The sequence below is a fragment of the Panthera uncia genome, chromosome F2 (genome assembly GCF_023721935.1).
Source record: "Panthera uncia isolate 11264 chromosome F2, Puncia_PCG_1.0, whole genome shotgun sequence".
NCBI lineage: Eukaryota > Metazoa > Chordata > Mammalia > Carnivora > Felidae > Panthera > Panthera uncia.
The window spans coordinates 16,126,877-16,146,002 of NC_064812.1; the positions used below are offsets into that span (position 1 = coordinate 16,126,877).

The window sequence follows — 19,126 nt, forward strand, 5'->3', positions numbered from 1 at the left end:
TGTAAACATAATGGCACTCATAGAAACTATCTGCATAGAAGAAAGGATTATATAAAGCACGCTGAATTTCTCAAAGTGACCACATCAGGAACCAAGCTGAAGAAACACAAGGGACCCCAGTGATACCAGTTCCCCTTGGGTCATTACTGGCAAATGCAAACGCCCGCTGTTTACAGGTCAAAACCCTAGTGCCATGTAAAAGGAATTGCACAGGTCATATCAGCATAAGAACTTACTGATGTGTTTTAAAAGGCATCTTCTGCTTCAAATGCAAACTCAGTCCACATGATCTGCCTACCAAGAAACTCAAGTTGCAATGCCCTCCATTAGCAGAAAACTATAACTTTTACTCCAGATGTATTTAACAATTTCACTTTATTCTTTTGAGATGGGACAATTGGAAGGTAAGGAAGAAAATTTAGAAACTATATTTTAAGAGGGAAATGAGTTGATCCTAAAATAATGTGCAAACAGCCCATGCATGCCGTCCTTCTCATTGTTTTCTCAGAAACCCACTGGAGACACCTACTGACCCTCTTTGTCAGGTGGGCATCATACCTGGGTAGAGCAGGCTGGCCGGGGGTTGATGCGTGCCAGCCACTTTGGAGGACATCTCTGCTTCATAGCCTGCTGGCAAGTTGTCCAAAATGGCACCGGAATGTCTGGTGGAGCCCAGCCACAGGTACAGGTCGACCTTCGCTTGCACTGACCAACCAGCCGGCCGTTTTCCAGGAAGCTGGGGAAAGGTTACGAGGAAGACCACTTTGTTAGGAGGAGGCTCACTCTTTGAGAAAAGAGGTCCTGTGGATCTGGGGACACACCCAGGGCAGGTATTCAGAGAGCAGTTCTCAGGACATAATCTTTTTTTTTTTTTCTTTCAATGTTTATTTATTTGTGAAAAAAGAGAGGGCACAGCTGGGGAGGGCAGAGAGAAGGGGACAGAGGATCCCAAGCAGACTCTACAATGACAGCAGACAGTTGGATGCGGGGCTTGAACTCAGAAATTGCGAGATCATGACCTGAGTTGAAGTCAGACGCTTAACCGACTGAGCCACCCAGGCGCCCCGTAATCTCGTATCAAAATGAGACTGATGACCCCAGTTGCCACCATGCACGGTCCCAGAGGAGGATCCAGGTCTAGTGGGCCTGAAGCTAAAACAGGCACTTCTGAGCCTTGGATCATTTAAATCTACCAAGAAGGTATGATTATTGCCCCTGTTTGTATATATGAGGAAACTCGGGCTCAGAGAGGTTAACGAAGTTCCCTTAGATCACTCAGCTTTCAAGTGACAGAACCAGGACCAAAACCCAGAGGAGGTAATTCCATATCTCGATGCCAGACTCTACCCCCAAAGCTTGCCTCTTCCCACACTGAGCTGAAATATCCTTCCCCCCGCCCCCCAAAAAAGAAAGAAAGAAATATCCCTTCCCAGAACTTCCAAGCACCTCGAATCCCAACCACAGCATCTACATTTTTGCTTCGTTCAGAGGGACTCATGTGCTGCTTCTTCCATAGGCCAGGCTCCCTGTGCTTGAAGGGACCTACCCGCCCTACCATATCCTTCTTCCTGCCTAACCATCTCTAGTCCCTTCATCCCCCCCTCATGCAGCGTGGTTTCAAATTCCTTTTCCACCCTGCATGCTCCCCTTTGACTGTACTCGGATCTGGATTTATATTTATGTGTGTTTGCATCTGCGTGTTCACGTGTGTATTCGTGTAGGCGGTCTGAATCTGTGCACATACAGATGAATGTGTGTGGGTGAACGTGTTCTCAAGATGTGGAGGATACAACTCAGTGTAGCGTGGCTTCTTTATTCCTCAGTCACCAGGAGTAGGGGGTTCCTTCCCCACTGAGGGGGTTCCCAACCCCAGACGTGGCTGTGTTCAGAACTGCTGCCTAGATCTTCATTCTTAGAGTAGCTACCTCTCCAGATTTCGTTGACTTTTCTAAGTGTCACTTAGCGTTTCTTAGGATTTCCTATCGATATTGTCCACTTTCTTCGGCACCACTTTTTTTCCAGAAGGAATCACAAAATCCTACATGAGAGGCCACAGCATGCTCTCACAATTTCCAAGGCACCCGTGGAGAGCATCTGAATCCAAAATTGAGCATGGCTGTTTACCTTTCTCTTCGCTCTGCAGGTCCCTTAAATGGATTTTCAGCAACTCAGTTCAGCAACTACCTGAAGGGCCATTAGGCCTCACTAAAGCGGTGGGGTCAGGAAGGCATCAGAATGATCAAGACACCCCCCCCCGCCCCGGGGCCTCCCTTCATTGGCTCACAAGGAAACCGACTTGCAGTCCTTTATTCCAATGCAAGGTCAAGGGTAAGAGAGAAACGAAGGGAACAGAAAAGTAGGAGCAGGTGTTTCTATTTTTTTTTAGGAGTCAAACATTTTACTGGGCTTTAGTGGGTACTTCAGGAGCTGGACCAGTAGAGAAAGCATCCCAGGAAGAGGGAAGGCATGAACAAAGACACAGGGGTGGGAACTAACAGTGGTGATACAGGCTAATGTTTAGTGAGTGCTCACTCCGTGCCAGGAGGGGATTTGCTAAAAGTTTTTAGAAAAGAAAGAGCTGGGGCAAAGAATGACACAGACGAGGATGAGGAATCCTGCTCGTTATGTGGATGAGTTCAGATTTTATTCTTTAGGGAGTGGGATGCCATTATTTACTCAGCTTAAAAAAAAAAAAAAAAGGTCATTTTGTTGTTGGTAAAGATAACCGCTCTGCAACTCATAATTTTAAAAATTATAAGAAATAATCCTCAACTCATCACTTCTGTAATAACCATAACAATAATAGCTAAAATGCATTGAGCATTGTTCAATAAAACAAATATTTATGAGAGCCTACGGTTATTCTATTGTAATAAAAAGTAATCCCTTTGCCATATGTAGATATCACTAGGATATCGATTCACAAAGGCAGGGATTTTTATCTGTCAGTTCGCAGTGACGTCCCCAAAAGACTGCTTGGCATTCATGAAGTACTCAATAAATATTTGTCAGCTTATTAATTTATTTTCCTAAAAACAATCCTGCTTCACACATGTTGAGTGCTTATACAGTCCTAGGTCTCTCTCATGTTTCTCCCTGCACGCACCGTGTCTTAGTACTTACATACTGTTAACAAGCCACAGGTTATCATTCATCTTCATGGTGAATCAAGAGTAAATATCTTTATTATGTGTACTTTGAAGATGTAGAAATGGAGGTTCGGAGAGGTTAAGATGAGTGTCTACCATCACAGAGTGAGGCAAGAATGACCCAAGACTCAACCCTGCTCTACCCGGCTCCAGAGCCCATACTCTTAGCCAGGGCTCCTCACACACTGATCTATCTGCGTGAACTGCCTGGGTGTCTGGCTAAAATGTAAATTCTGATTCAGTAGGTCTTGTGATTCTGCATTTCTCCCTGATGGTGCTGATCCTGCTGGTCAATGACCACAGTGGTAAGTACTTGAACAAGACTTAACTTCCTATCTGCGTTGCCCCAAGCAGGTCTGATATCCTTTGCTTACTCTTAAAGTAAAACAACAGCAAAAGCATCATTCATTCCTGCTGTTGTGAAAACAACACGGGTGTGTGAATTCGCGATTAGGACCAATAACTCAGCTAACATCTTGGGAAATGTTACGTAAGGACCACTAATGGACTCCTAGAGTTTGCAGTTTACCCGTCGTTTAAAAAACACACAAACTGAAATTGCTTGCAAGACGTTGCAGGATATCTCACGTGGGAATCCCAGCTGGAACCCCCGCAACATGACTGAGCATGCTCCTAAGTGCTTTCAGAAAGAGTATCTCCTGTTCAACTGCATGTGCATGTTTAGCCTGGGGTGTCTTCCCCTGGCTCCCTCACTTCCCCAGTTGCTTTTCTCTCTTGTGTGCTCCTAAAGCCTGACCAACCACTGCAGTGTCTTTCCTTTTGAGAATAGCATGGTAAGGTGGTGGGGGGGTGGGGCGGGGAGAGGAAACAAAATAATTAAAGAAAGCAAACGTGCGTTGAAAAACTACGATCACCAATGTATACCAACTGCATGAGACAGAATGCTACAGTCTTAGCCTTTCCTAAGCCCCACCCACCTCCTCCAGAGGTCCTGGTGAATGCCGGCTGGCTTTTAAAAACAGGGGAAGTCTTGGCAAGTCAGAAAATGGAGCAAGAGATGGGAATTCACACAAATTGTGCTGAAGTTGGTCAACCAGTATCAGAAAGAGAGGTTTTGCTTGCTTTGTTGATGTTTGTGTGTGGCAGGACCCAGTCATCACTTTGTGCTGCATCCTAGGGAAAAGTGGATTGAAAGCGGGACTCCTGAGAAGTGACTAGACTCAGGAGACAGGATAAAGATGGAGGCAAGACCAAGGAGGGGCTCTCTGGAGTCCAGCGGGCAGGACTCACAGGGAGCCATGATTCCAGGCAAAGAGAAAAGGAAAGTGGAACGTCACCCTCTTGTTGGACTCTGAGCACATCCAGCTCCTCCTACAGGGAGTTTGCTTTTGGACACGGATGTGCTTTTCCACCCGATGGCCACTACGGGTAAGGTGCGGATGAGACCCAAGTGGGAGAGCTCTGCTCTTTTGGATGGTGGATTGAGCTGAGCTTAGCAAATTTTGTTCCAGTGACTCCACTCTGCTGTCCACTATAGCATTATGAATATATTTAAGTTAGAAAAAAAGAAAAAGATAGGGCGCCTGGGTGGCTCAGTTAAGCCTCTGACTTTCGCTCAGGTCATGATCTCGTGGTGGGTTCGAGCCCCGTGTCAGGCTCCGTGCTGACAGTTCAGAGCCTGGAGCCTGCTTCAGATTCTGTGTTTCCCTCTCTCTCTCTCTCTGCCCCTCCGCTGCTCGTGCTCTGTCTCTGTCTCTCTCTCTCTCTCAAAAATGAATAAACATTTTTAAAAAAATTTTTTAAAGAGAAAGATCATGGAACCAGGAACTATGATTTACCATTACTATTTACTATTTATTTGGCTATGTGACTTAAGATAACGCATTTTAGTTTCCTCTAGATTAACATTCTCTGAACTGGACCCCTAGTAAAAGTAGTTTCCCAACATTTGTAAATAACTATTCTAGATGAATAAGGTTGGCAAGCGTGGGCTGTAAAAGATAAAGATGTTTCCTGACTGCAGAACTTCTGGAAGCCTTCTACCAGCTAATGGGCACCATGAGACCCCACGAGAGGGTGCACCTGCAACCCCCCAAATGGGTTTGAACATGGAAGTTCACAGAGCTGAGGGCTGTTCCACAGCATAAACTCTGAGGAAACTCTGGCCTAGAGATTTTGGATGTTTGCATTCTATGCTCTGTCTTCCTGCACTTTTAATTCTCAGCTAAGAAACCAGAGTGAGTGGCAGGAGGGTAAACACTTTGCCTCCCTGATGCTGTTCTTTCTTTCTTCAGATTTACCATTTGGGTGAAGAGAAAAGGGCATAAAGAGAGGTGGAGAAAGGGAATGAATAGCAACGGTGACAATCAAATCAGGAATGGAAACAGTTTTGCTGAATCATCTTATCAAGATGTTTCATCAAGTCAGTGCAAGTGAATTCAACGACATTTAAAAAGCTATCCCCCAAAGTAATCCCAACGGCAGAAAGAAAATAACAGACAAAGACGTCAGCCAGGGCCACAGGGTGAAGGTTCTGAACTCTCAGTTATGTCCATCCTCTGGTTTTATTTGACAGTTGTTCTTTGTTCTAATTTTAAATAAATCCAGCATACATCAAAATATTTGGGAGGAAGTAAATTTACACTGATTTTCCAGCATTTTCTGAAACAATTTGCTTTTTTTAGGACAAATGTTTCTCGTGACCCCAGAATCCCTTGGATGGAGAAAGTTGAAGAGAAGCCCTGACATTTGCAGTAAATAACTAGAGTGAACATTTTTTTTTCCGGTTACAGTTTCACAGGGATCGGTTTAAAAATCATGTTATCCACATGACAGAAAATAACATACATGACGAGCCACAAATACTTCACCAGATATGAAGGGGCATACAATTCCAGAAACATCCTCTAGATGTTGGATGCCCATCTGTTTGAACACCAACACTGATTGAGCGATTACTCTGGATGATACACACTCTGTGTTCTTCATGGGCAATTATCCACTTAACCCTCAGCATCACCTCCATTTGACGGATGAGGAATAGGAGACACAGAGATGTTAAGTAACTTGCCCAAGGTCATGCAGCTCGTAAATATTAGCCCCAGAATTCTGTAGTGGGTTAAACACTGTATTCCCCTAAACTTCAGACATTGAAGTCCTCACACCCAGTAGCTTAGAATAAGACCTTATTTGGAAATAGGGTCATGGAAGATACAGTTAACACGAACCTAAACTGGAGTGTGATTCTTACAAAAAGGACATCGCATGAAGAGAGACACCCACAGGGAGAGCACAGTGTAGAGACTGGAGTTATGCTCCTACGAGCCAAGAACTGCCAGGAGTTAGAACAGTGTTTTCAGAGGGAGCATGGTTCCGCCAACACCTTTATCTAAGATTTCCAACCCTCAGAATTGTGAGATAATACGTTTCTGTTGTTTAAGCCGCTTAGTGGTACTTCGTTACAGCCGCCCTGATAAACTAGTACAAATTCCAACCCAGATTCACCTCATTTCAGAGCCTAAGGATTAAGCCATTATCCCCTGCTGCCTCTTCTGTCTGCAACATTTGATAATCACATCTAAGGGAGACTCTAACATTTGGATGGCACTTAGAGGCTACCCAGTCTAGCTGCCCATTGCCATATTTATATCAAAGGGACTAAGACCAAATATGGACCTCCATATAGGAAACCATTTCCCTGTAACAGCTATCATGTGGCCTGGTTATGTCCTCTGGAAACACACTCACACACACACACACACTCAACTCATCATCCATGTGGTAGCCCTACAAACACTAAAAATCTCTATCAAGACATCAAATCTTCTCTTCTCAGTTAAACACTGTTATCTCTTCACCGTTCTTCGTACAGCATGGTTAATAAGCCTTCTCACCCTCCCCCTCAGGCAGTGGAAGATAATTATGTTGTACCAAGAAATCAGAACTACAATTTCCAGGAAAATCTACTCTAAGTTGGGAAGAGTTAGTCAGTCAAATTATACATTCTTGTCAGTCACTGGTGTGTGTCAAGCCCCTGGACCACTCTTTCTCCATATTTTCTCAAGTCTATTTCTGGGATAGAAATTTATAGTATAGGTAGAATACCCAGGGTCTCCAAGAAAGGTTCCAATTTTGACTAAGAAACAGTAGGATCCATCCAGAGATTCTACCTATGATTGTCCACTTGTGAGGCCTCAGGGGAGGCATCAGGTGACCGGTATTCATGAAGGGTACAGGGAACCTAGATGAAATTTCACAACTGGAAGCCACCAGGAATCCTGAACTGCCAGTTCTGTGAAATACAAACCTTTTCTCTTGTCATTTTCCTTGAAATTTTTCTTTTTTTAAACATAGATGAACTCATGTGAAGAGATGCCATGGACAAATCACACAAGAGAAAAGGTAGAGAGAAAACTAATAGAAAAATGGTTGGTTTTCCTAGTGACCAAAGAAATAAAAATTAAAGCAACCTTGAGGTACATCTGCTACATTAAAAAAAAAAAAAACAACTTTATGTCTGTTGACATGGTAATTGGAAAACTGGAGAATACTCAGCCTCAAGACGGTCTACTAAATCACAATTTGAATCAAGAGGAGACAAGGTGTTTCAGCTGTCTGTCCTCAGACCTTTGAAAGTTTGGGGGAAAAGTCAGGGACATGGACACACATGAAGAATGCTGAGAGACTCAGGAAAAGCAGAGATTTCCTATCGTTGAGTCAAAAATAGTGCAGACTTACTTTGAGGAAATGAGTTTTGATCTTCCCACAGTGTTTGCCCATCTGCTCACCGACAGGGGAATAGAGCACGTCTTTGGAGGCGATGCGGGCATATGCCACCTTCTTGTTGTTGCTGAGCATCCAGATGAAGACATCGGGGATGGTGTGCTGTGGCTGTGGCAACAGAGGGGAATGGATTTGATGGGTTGGTGCTTAACAAGTACCCTTCCAGAACTCTCCTCCCGGAAACAGTCCCTGTCTGAAAAATACATTCTGTGACTTAAACCATCAAGGCACTTAAACATCTATGCAGTCAAGCACGTTAAGTGTAGCTTCTTTGAGAAAGCCTTATGTCATGACTGCTAAGTACATACAAACCCCATATGTCCAACTTGGCTATTGTGCTTTGAGGAGACACAAGTTGGACCCATGATTTGGCATCTTTGGTGACCTGCTTTTCTCCATCTATGGAACAAACATCTTCCCCTTTGTTGTTGTTTTTTTGTAATCATGTAATGATTTAGCCTCAAACATTGGTTCTCCTAAGAGCCAGGTAGCTTTCCAGAATATTTTTAAAAAAAGCAAAAACAAAAATCCATGAATGTCTTTCTATTTGCTCTTTTTTTTTTAATGTTTATTTACTTTTGAGAGAGAGAGAGAGAGACAGTGAGAGTGGGGGAAGGACAGAGAGAGAGGGAGACAGAATCTGAAGCAGGCTCCAGGCTCTGAGCTGTCAGTACAGAGCCTGACGAGGGGCTCAAACTCACGGACCGTGAGATCATGATCTGAGCCAAAGTCGGATGCTTAACTGACTGAGCTACCTAGGCACCCCTCTATTTGCTCTTAAGGAAGGAAAAACAATTCTACAAGGGACTTTAGACCTAAAATATGGTTGCCAAGTATTTTAGCTCTATTTTAGGTTGTTATTCAGGAGAAATTTGACTAACTTGCACATTAAATTCTACTTTAAAATCGAGCTAATCAAGATAGGAATTACAGAATTCCCTGCCAAGAGGCCCATTATGTTGTGTTTGAAATGCATATTTCTGAGCCAACATAGCTACCCAATCAAAAGGGAGGTACATTGTCACAAAGTACGCTTTTATTTTCCTGGGCTCGAAGTGGGTGCTCTGCCTCTCTAACCCCATAATCCTCTGGCATAATTTGTTCTCCAAGAGGCATCCCTTCTCTCCTTATACGGAAACAGAAACATCAGTGAGGAGGTTTCCCTAGCCAGAGGGTTGGTCCTTCACAGACCTAAAGTCCTGATGCTTGGTTTGAACCTTCTGGGTGCTTATTAAAATTCCTGAATCTGTTAAAATGACTTCCTGTCTCACTGTTTATTATGTCCCCAGGGAATGATGGATTTGCAACAAGATATACAACTTTTGAGATTGACAGAAGCAGTAATGTTCTGTACCTCTCCTTGAAACCTTCCCATAAAAAACCCAGCATCTGACAGAAGCAAATATGTGGACCTTTTTAGAACATTCTAGAAGTCACAAAAGATACTGTTTACAACTGACTTTAAAGGAGAAGCTGTTCTGACTTTTACTGGATATGAGCTTAAGTCCACTTACAGTTGAAAACTAATCAAAGGTCCCATACTTATTTTGACTTTACTTGATTCCATTAAGCAACAAGCTTTTTATTTCTGCTGAATACTCAGGCTTCATTAAAAAATCAATAAAGCTGTACATGTTTGGCTTAATTTAAAAATCTCCATTCTCACGCCTAAACTAATAGTGACTGCTCAGCTCTGCAGGGCTCAGAAGAAAGCATTGCTCTCTGCCTTTTGTCCTTATCAAACATTCAGACTTCACTAGGAATATATCTGTTCTAATCTCCCAAAGGAAGTTTGCCTTTAGAGTTGATTACCTCATCAACAAGGAAGCGGATTTTTTCCACAAAGATTTCGGCTTCATGGATCATTTCATCAAGAGATAATTTTTTCTTCTGCTGCTGAATGATTGCCTTGGCTTCCTTGGCCATTGTTTCCTGAAACAAGACAGGAGTCCATGTGGGTTTTTCTAGATATCTGGACATAAGTACTGTCCTGTCGCTGGAGAATCCTGAAGGTGCTTGTCAAGTTCCACACCAAGCCATTCATGGGGCTGTTTCAGGGTCTGCCAGTGTGCACACTGCCCATTTAATAGAAATGTCATAGACATACGGAGGCAGTGAATATCATCTCACCTTTGTTTGATAGATGAGAAGCCAGGGCCTGGAAAAGTCAAAGGTTTGTCAAGGTCCCAAGGCTCTGTTAGCCAGGACCCAAATCCAGTAACTAAAACGTATTGAGTTCTTACCCTGTGCCAGGCAAAGCCCTACCTGCTGAATTAATCCTCATTGCTCCTCACAGCCGTCTGAGAGTTTGGAACATCCATTCAGCCGTGCTTTTGTACAGAGGAAATCCCAAACATTTATAGTGATTTCTGAGACCCTGCGTGAGTGGGCCTTGCCTACTCTTTGCTTCATCTTGTATCGCTTCACACACTGGGCCCCAGGCACACTGGTCCTCAAGAAGGCCCAGAACACATCAAGCTCAGTCCGACCTCAAGACCGGTGTGCGTGGGCTTTCCTCTTGTTCAGATGCTCCTCCTGGACTCTGCACGGCTCGTTCCTTCCCAAGCCTCAGCCTCAATGTCACCACTGCGTCCCGTCCCCCACATTTTCCTGATCACCACGGCCTTACAAAATTTCCTTCATAACCATAACCTGTAATCATTTTGTTTATTTGTTGCTTACCTTTCTATCTTCCGTCTACTCCCCTCAAATATAAACTTCACTAGGGCAGGGACCTCCTCTGGTTTGTTCTTACCTTGTTCTTACTTATTCTCAGTGTCTGGCAGAGTTCCTGACACATAGCAGGTGTTAAATACGTGTTTGCAGAATGACTAAGTCAATCAATCAATCAATTCCTCAGGGGCGAGTGCCAAGTACTTACAGCGCTGTGTTCCCAGCACCTAGCACAGGGCCTGGCACATAGGAAGCCTTAGGTACATGCTGGCAAGGAGGACTAAATACTTGCTTTGTACTGTCCTAGGAGCCAAGGCCTAGGACAGGGGAAGACACAGGCTTCCTTCCCTGAGACTTGACAGTTTGGTGAGCTAAAAGCAATATATGTGCAAAACATCAGGGGACCAGGGAAAGGCAGAGCTCGGTTTTATAGATGCCATGACATTTACACTGGGTCTTTAAAAAGGAATGGAATTCATCAGGTGATAAGAAGAGAAAGGAAAGTCCAGACAGAGGAACCAATTACAGATAGAAGGTATGTAGGACTGACAAATGCCAGTGATTTTTGAAGCAATGGCGATCTAATCAGGTTTGTGTTTTGGGAAGACCATTCTGGTTGTGGTCTGGGTTGGAGGAAGCCACGGTCTGGGCCTAGTGGGTGCTAAGGAACTCAGTTTAGGCAGCAACCCTGAGGATGAAGAAGTGGAACAAGTTCCAGAGTCTTTAAGGGGAGGAAGCAACAGGGCCTGTGGTCAGATCAACTATGGAGGGTTAGGAGTAAAGATTTAAAGTTGAGTCTAGGCTTCTGGTTGGAGCAACAAGTGCAGCTGGTCGTGCCAACAGAGGACGTGGAACAAAGTCAGATTGGAAGCCGATGGGTTTAATAGGATGGGTTGAGTTGGAGGCGCTGTGAGACAAGCAGTGATGTGTCCACTGGGAGGGTGGAAATACAGGTCCAGAGATGAGGAGGGACTGCTGGGCCACTACAAGATATTGAATGCGTGGACTCGTGTGGGTCAAGGACTGTTGGATGTCGAGAAAACTCTGTATTTCTCAATACACAGCTCTGTGGGCAATATGTAGTGGATGGATGTTGCAGAGACAGGGAAAGGCAGCCGGAGGGGCTAAAGAAGAAATGGGGCAGGAGGAAGATCTATACAGTGAAAATCTGGCCTCCCTTGGAGTACAGAGGAGGAGTACATAAACCCTTGTTTATTATCCTGGAAAGAAAGGTGAACCAGTTTCGACACTTGGGTCTTAGTGTCTAGACGATGATTAATTAACTGTGACCTTTAAAAAAAATCCTTTAATCTCGCTGAGCCCCACTTGCATCTTCAAAATGCCCCTGACCAGTCAAACATCGAGTCATTTTTCTTTGCAGAATTATCACGGCCTCCTACAAAATGTCCCTTGGTGCCACTGCTGGAGCTGAATTTTCGAGGTGAGATAAGCCAGGGTCTAACCTGGTCTGGCATCTCTCAACCATCACTCATTCGACAGGGACTGAGGATCTGTGAGGCATGCAGAGCTGTGCGGGTTCTCCAGGGCACAGAGAGGTATCAGCTCCTGCCCTGATGTCAAGAAAGCTTACACCTCTTCACAATTTTTAATGGAAGAAAACTGAGCAGGGGAACAACAGTTATTGTTTGGTCTCTCCATTTGTGAGGCAAAGAAGTCTATGCCTTTGACAAAATATAAATGTCGAGAAAATGGTCAAAGAGGAAATCCATCAGAATAGGATATAGGACTGGTGGGCTTCTAGATCATTTTATAAACATTCAGTAAATGCTCATTCCTTTCCAACTTACCCATATATCCCCTTCTCACTCATGCTTCTACATCACGCAGATGTAGAACCTTTAGAACATTATCCTCATCTGGTCTATGACCTATGCCTCATCCATGAGGTTTATTTTTAAAGCACATGTTTTAATTCTGTTCAAAGTATAAATAGATTTTCACATACCAGCTCCTGCCAACAGAGCGTAAGTCGTTTCTTATCTAAAGTGGTTTGGTTCAACATCTTGGGCTTCTTTTCTGCTTCAGAGATAAAGGCACTATAAGAGAAGAATAACAGTTTGGAAACCTACTTAGTGAAAATCCATTTATGTACTTCCAGAGATTTGCACATACACTTCCTGCAATACAATGGGAAAGTTGATGGAGCCATGGAACCAAGATTTCTCATTTAGAATTAAGCAGTGGTGGGGGCACCTGGGTGGCTCAGTCAGTTAAGTGTGGGACTTTGGCTCAGGTCATGATCTCACTGTTGGTGAGTATGAGCCCCGCATCAGGCCTGGCTCTCTGCTGTCAGTGCTTCAGATCTCTCCCTCTCTCTCTGCCCCTCCCCTACTCGCTCTCTTTCTAGCTCAAAATCAAATAAACATTAAAAAAAAACAAAACAAAGAATTAAGCAATGGTGCACTAACTTTTCTAAGAGACAAAGTGAGGATTGGAAATGATCCCCAGACCCCACATTAATTTTGGGGAATAGAGGTTTGTTTTCCTACTTGGTTTCATATACATATCTATTGTGATTGCTATCCAAGGTCATAACACCACACGTAAAATAATGCAGTTTTCCATCATCTTACACATTTAACACACACCAAGAGTTTCCTGAAAAGTTGTATGTAAAAAATATTTTAGACTCCATACTGGAGTACGTCCTCCCATGTTAAAAACCCTACCAATGACGAGTAGTAACACTTGGAGGGATGATGTTAAAAATGTGGTCAATAAGAAAGTGGTAGAGGTTATGCATGTAATTGAAGAAGAAATATAAGAGGCTTTAAAACATAGGGAAATAAGATACTGCCCTCATTAGTGAAAAGTTAAATGCAAATTAAAATCAATACCATTTTCACCTATTGGATAATAGTTAAGGTGGGGAAATAGTCACTCTCCTCCACCAATTGTTTAAGAGACGATTTGACAGCACTTGCCAAAAATTAAACGTCTATATAATTTGATCCAAAAATTAGGTTAGAATTCTGTCCTTCAAAAACAACTGAAAAATTTTGCAAGAATATGTTTACACAGTAATGCTTACTGTAGCATCGTTTATAGTAGCAAAATAATTAGAAGCAACTAATATATCAGAGACCAGTTAAGTAAGTGACACATATCACACAATTAACTACTGAGGACCATCACATACAACTGTAGAAAGATTCCAGTGCTAGTTTGTGGAGTGAAAAAGCAACCTGCTGAACAAAGTGTGTGACATTTGTGGAAAAATATAGTGTTTTCATGAATGTGTGGGTCTGCAAATGCACAGGAAAAAAAATCCAGGAGGACAAATCAACTTGTCTCTGCAAAATGGGATTGGAGAGAGAATTGAGAACACTTTTTCTTCATACATTCCTACCTTTTTTTTTTTTTTCTTTTGGTAAGATGAGCATGTAATACTGTGAAGAAAAAGATCAACAACAAAGGAAACAAAAGGGGAAAACACCACACTCCCTGGTCCTACGTCAGAGTCGGAAACCTCACCAGCAATTCTCTTTGGACATACTAGTCAAGTGACATTTTCTCTTAATTTTTATTTATTTATTTTTTAATTAAAACAAAACAATTTTTAATGTTTATTTTTGAGACAGAGAGAGAGAGAGAGAGAGAGAGAGAGAGAGTGCAAGCAGGGGCGGGGCAGAGAGAGAGGCAGACACAGAATCCGAAGCAGGCTCCAGGCTCTGAGATGTTAGCACAGGACCCGACAGGGGGCCCGAGCCCACGAACCACATCATGACGTGAGCCAAAGTCGGATGCTTAACTGACTGAGCCACCCAGGCACCCCATTTTCCCTTAATGTTTAAAAAGAATATGAAGAATTATATTTTGAAGAAGGCATCTTGTTGCCACACGTCTACCTTCTGAGACACACAAGAAACTCCATTCCACTCCCGAACGGACCAGCTTAATGAGACACGGTGGACACTTCTGACTTCTGATCTCTCTCTCCCTTTCTCACAGGGGGAAAAATCATTGATTCCCTCAATCAAATTGGAGTAAATGACCACGGCACCTGTTTGTGTTCATTCTTCATCTTTCATACCCAGCCTGCTGCGACCTGTGGACGGCCTCCTCACCTTCTTGTGGCAAGTGACCTGTCCCTTCCTGGGGAGAAGCCCCAGAAGTCCAGCTGCCTCACCATGAAGGGGTCGCAGCGGGGAGGAAACAGGAAGCCCACCTTGACCTCAGGTCCAAGCCGCTTTCTCAAATCCAAGTTTACCAAATACAAAACTAACATTTTGATCTCTGTCTGACCCTCATAAATATGTTTTCAGCTGCTTGTAAACTTGTAGGGAAAGGGGAATGATCATCACCCCAAGTAGCCCCCTAATATAGAAAATTATTGAGCTATAATTTGCCCACACACAGTTTCTAGAAATATGAGATCATGAAGCTTTTTAAAGATGCTCAAAGAGAATTGCAGGTCACACTTAGCTCACAGCAGGAGCAACACTGAGAGATATTGCTTCTATAATGAGAAATGAGAAAGAAAGATAGAAAGAAATCTATATATTTATTTGTTTGCTTTCCTTTTATAAAGCAAAAATGATGGGTAACTGAGAGATTAGCAAAGACAGAACTTATAAAGCGAAACACCAGAATTTAGCTATTTAGCTACTCCCATCTATTAGATTTTGCCTTCCATCAAATGAATCTCCACCCCTTCTCATTGCTTCCATTACGACTTAATCTTTTTTCTTTTCTTTTCTTTCTTTCATTTTTTTATTTAGAGAAAGCATGAGCAAGGGAGGAGGGGGAGAGGAAGAGAGAGAGAGAGAGAGAGAGAGAGAGAGAGAGAGAATCTTAGGCAGGCTCCATGCCCAGTGTGGGGCCCAACACAGGGCTCAATCTCACCACACTGAGATCATGACCTGAGCTGAAATCAAGCGATGCCTAACTGACTGAGCCACCCAGGTGCCCGTCATTATGATAAATTCTCATTTTTGCCCAACTCTTCACCTAATTAATTTCAAGAGTTAATCCAGGTTGTTTCCTTCTGTAGTAGACAAGCCCCTACAATGCCCCCCCCCCAGTGACCTTCTCCTGCTTTTCTTGCCATTGTGTAATTCCCTCCCTTTGAACATGCACTGGACCTAGTGACTTGCTCATAGTAGAGTATGTCAAGAGTGATGGGGGTCACTTCCAAGATTAGGTTATAAAAGACCATGACTTCCATCTTGCTGGCATGCTCTGACTCTTCTTGCTTGTTCATTCTGATGAAGTCAGCCGCCATGTCGTGAGGAGCCTGGAGTAGCCCACGTGGTGAGGAACTGAGGCTGACTGCCAACAAGCAGTCAGGGAACTGAAGTCCTCAATCCACCAGCCCGTGAAGAACCGAATTCGCAAAAAACCATGTGAGTGGGCTTGGCGGTGAAGCCTGCCCACCGGGCCTTCAGTAACTGCAGCCCCAGCCCATGCCTTGATTGGCGTCTCTGAGAGGCTCTAAACTGTGGCTAAGCCACAGCTGGACTCCTGACCCACAGAAACAGAGATCATGCATACTGTCTAGTCACTAAATTTGGGAGTTGTTACTCCATAATAGGTAACTAATACGCTCTATTTTTAAATCTTTTATTATTATTGATTGCCACCTGGAATCAGAGTCCTTAATTGGTGTTTGCTATGTTATCTGGAAAAATTCTACTAAATAGTATTTGATTTATTATCCAATCTAATTGTCAAATAGTTGCTGAGTGTCTACCAGATGTAGACGCGTGCTTGGCATAACATTACTAGCATTTTTCTTGCTTCATTAAAAAGTCTCTGCAGTGAGTCTTTCTTTTCTCCCTCTTCTTTTTTTTTTCCTTTGTTTTATGCTTTAGTTAAGTGTCAGGAAGCAACCGTGAGCCCACAAGTGCCGGCTAAATTACTGAACGAAATAAAGATGGATAGAACACTATAAAATGCCTCTCTGAATGCATGTGAAATCAACTATTTTCTAAGGTAATTAAAAGCTGATTCCATATAAGCTCAGCAACCCACATGCCAGCTGTTCTCCCGGTACCTGCTTTGACTGATGAAGTCACTGAGCACCATCTTCATTTTATCTTCTGATGCTTTCTCTGAAATCTTGATCAATTCTCTCACTTCTTCTATACTTTCTTCCTGGAAACGAACCATAGGGGTAGAGGGCTGAGGGGCAGAAGGAGACCCTGTAGTGGAGACCCTGACTGAAGTATCTCAGACATATTTTGCTGATTTTGTGTTTTAGAAATGAAGGAAGGTTTCCCTCATTTTCTTGTGTCTGAACTGGGAAATGCTGCTGCATTCTAACTTTGAAACTTCCTTTTCTTCATTGGAATCAGTCCAAAGACAAGTCTTCTCCTGCCTTGCTCAAACCCATCATTCCTATTCCAGATCATTTCCTAACAGGGAATCCTTTATTTGGCATCTACCGTGGGGGGAAACTCATGTCAGGAAATACCTAACAAAGGAGATCAAATTAGATATGACATAAAAAACTTCAAAAGCAACGTTCAAGTCAATTGATTATATGGGAATATAGTAATACTGAATAATCCTGATTTAAAGGGGATCAATTCTTCTGATTATAGGAGTTTGGGGCAGCGGGTGAGGTGGTATAGGAGAAGAGGACAGGTTGCATATGACAATGGCTTTATGCTTGCGTATTTAATAATCATACTTTTCTTTTTAGGCCTAAATTCTAGTATTCCATTCAGTGGCACTCAATGGAGGGATACGGCACTCAAAAGGCATGTTATCACTGCTTTGCCAGAATCTATAAAAATTGTATTACACATCAAAGTCTGATGTCTGGGGACATATGTTTCCCTCTTCCCCCTTCACTATAAGAACAGGCAAATTGTGGAGTGGTTAAAAATATAGGTGTAGGGTCAAGCAACCTCTGTTCAAATCCAGACTCTATCCTTATGACTGAACTAACCCCCGCATGCCCATTTTTGTGCAAAGTCAGTTGATAAGAGCGCCCACGTATAGCACCACCATGGAGAGGTGTGGACTTCTTCAGACGGTGCCTAGTGCTTAGTAAACAAACATTCAGTCATGTTAGGCATGATACACCAAGCATGGCAGGGATGTGGCACTGAGAAAGAAATTGGAAATGAATGGTAAAGGCAGCTATGGCCTCTAGGGAGGCATTCTGCTTTGGTTTGTCAAGCGCCGGGGCACAGGAGTCTCGTCTGCGACCGTGACACAATGAGGATGGCTCCAAAGGAGTGATTTGGAACACCGGGTGGTGGAGAAGAGACTGGGGGGACGCCATTTTTCTCCCCACCACCACCAAGGTGGGGCCTCGAGGATTGGTCCGCTGGGCCCACAGTAGAGGCGGGACCAGCCTACAGCAAACCACGCCCCTCCGCGCCGGGTAACTGCGTTTACCTACTGGAGTGGGATAGACCCTGTAGAACCAGAGGGACCCCTCCTCCAGGCCAGCGCTGCTGCATTGCTTGGATTAATTCTATAAATACACTGTCTAAGATATTTTGCCTGAAGGAGAAGCAAAACCAGCCTTACAAAGCAAGTCTGTGGCCTCCGCATAATGTGACACCAAATCGCCCTCAGACTCTTATCTCCATGATGCCTGGAATCCCCAAGACCAGAGGCAATGCTTTGTTTCACACAACTAGAGACAGAATTATAAAGCAAAAGAGAGAGAGAAATTTGTTCTTTCCTTAGCATAGGCTTTCATGGAATGAGAGGGTCACCTGGTGAGGCATGGCAGGACAGAAAGTAGAGGGCGCCCCAATGAGCTGTGTGGTGTGAGAAGAGAAATATGAGAGCAGGCACAAAGAAACCACGAAGGGCAGGCTCAAGAGCCCAGAGAAGCAGAGTTCCCAGGGGTGCCTTCCTCCCTGGGGTTGGGTGGAACAATCTGGCAGCCGTTGCATATTGGCCCTGTTATAAACACTTCCCTTCAATCCCTCAAATAACTATTGGCCCCTTTCAGGTGCCGGGTACTATGCCAGATGCCACAGAACAGTAGGAAATGGTTATTGACCAAATAAACACACCAATCAATTGTAAAATCCGGAGAGCCCTGAAGGTACAGCACAGGGTATTACAGGAGAGAGTAAGGGGGAGAAGTCAGAAGGCCTCTCTGAGGAAGTAGTTGAAACTGTGCTGTGGAGGTTAAGGGGTCACACAGGCAAAGCGTGGAGGGAAAAGTAGCTCAGGCAGACAGAACATCATGGAGGTGGCTATGAGGCATAAAGGAATTTGGTTTCTTCGAGAAACAAAAAGTCCAGTGCGCTGGGGACAAGGGAGAAAGTATGTGAGAGGCAGGACTGGAGAAGTGGCAGGACTTCACCGTAAAGGCAATTCTCTGCCATGGGAAGGGTGTAGGATTTTCTATCAGTTGAAGCCAGGCTCCATCAGTTCTGTGAGAAAGTTGTCTATCTCCTGCCCTAATATCCTGATTAGGAAAACAGTCTATCCTTAGGTCCATTAATGTTAAGAAGCAGAACAGAGATTCTAATCCGGACAGTTTTATTTAAAGTCAAAACGTATTCTCATTCCCTTAGGTCCAGAAGGTAGAAACTATGTGCCCTTGTGCAGCAGCCACAATTTAT

At 43.7% G+C, this 19,126-nt stretch overlaps 1 protein-coding gene across 1 annotated transcript in view; it reads right to left on the bottom strand.

The window, feature by feature from the left end:
- The window catches only part of FER1L6 (fer-1 like family member 6), a 140,637-nt gene that overhangs the window by 82,977 nt on the left and 38,534 nt on the right, over positions 1-19,126 (bottom strand). Inside the window, exons 14-18 of the mRNA XM_049633507.1 lie at positions 16,582-16,682; positions 12,532-12,622; positions 9,705-9,824; positions 7,848-8,000; positions 559-736 (exon numbers count right to left, since the gene is read on the bottom strand). Coding sequence (XP_049489464.1) covers positions 559-736; positions 7,848-8,000; positions 9,705-9,824; positions 12,532-12,622; positions 16,582-16,682 — 643 coding nt within the window. The remainder of the gene's footprint in view (positions 1-558; positions 737-7,847; positions 8,001-9,704; positions 9,825-12,531; positions 12,623-16,581; positions 16,683-19,126) is intronic.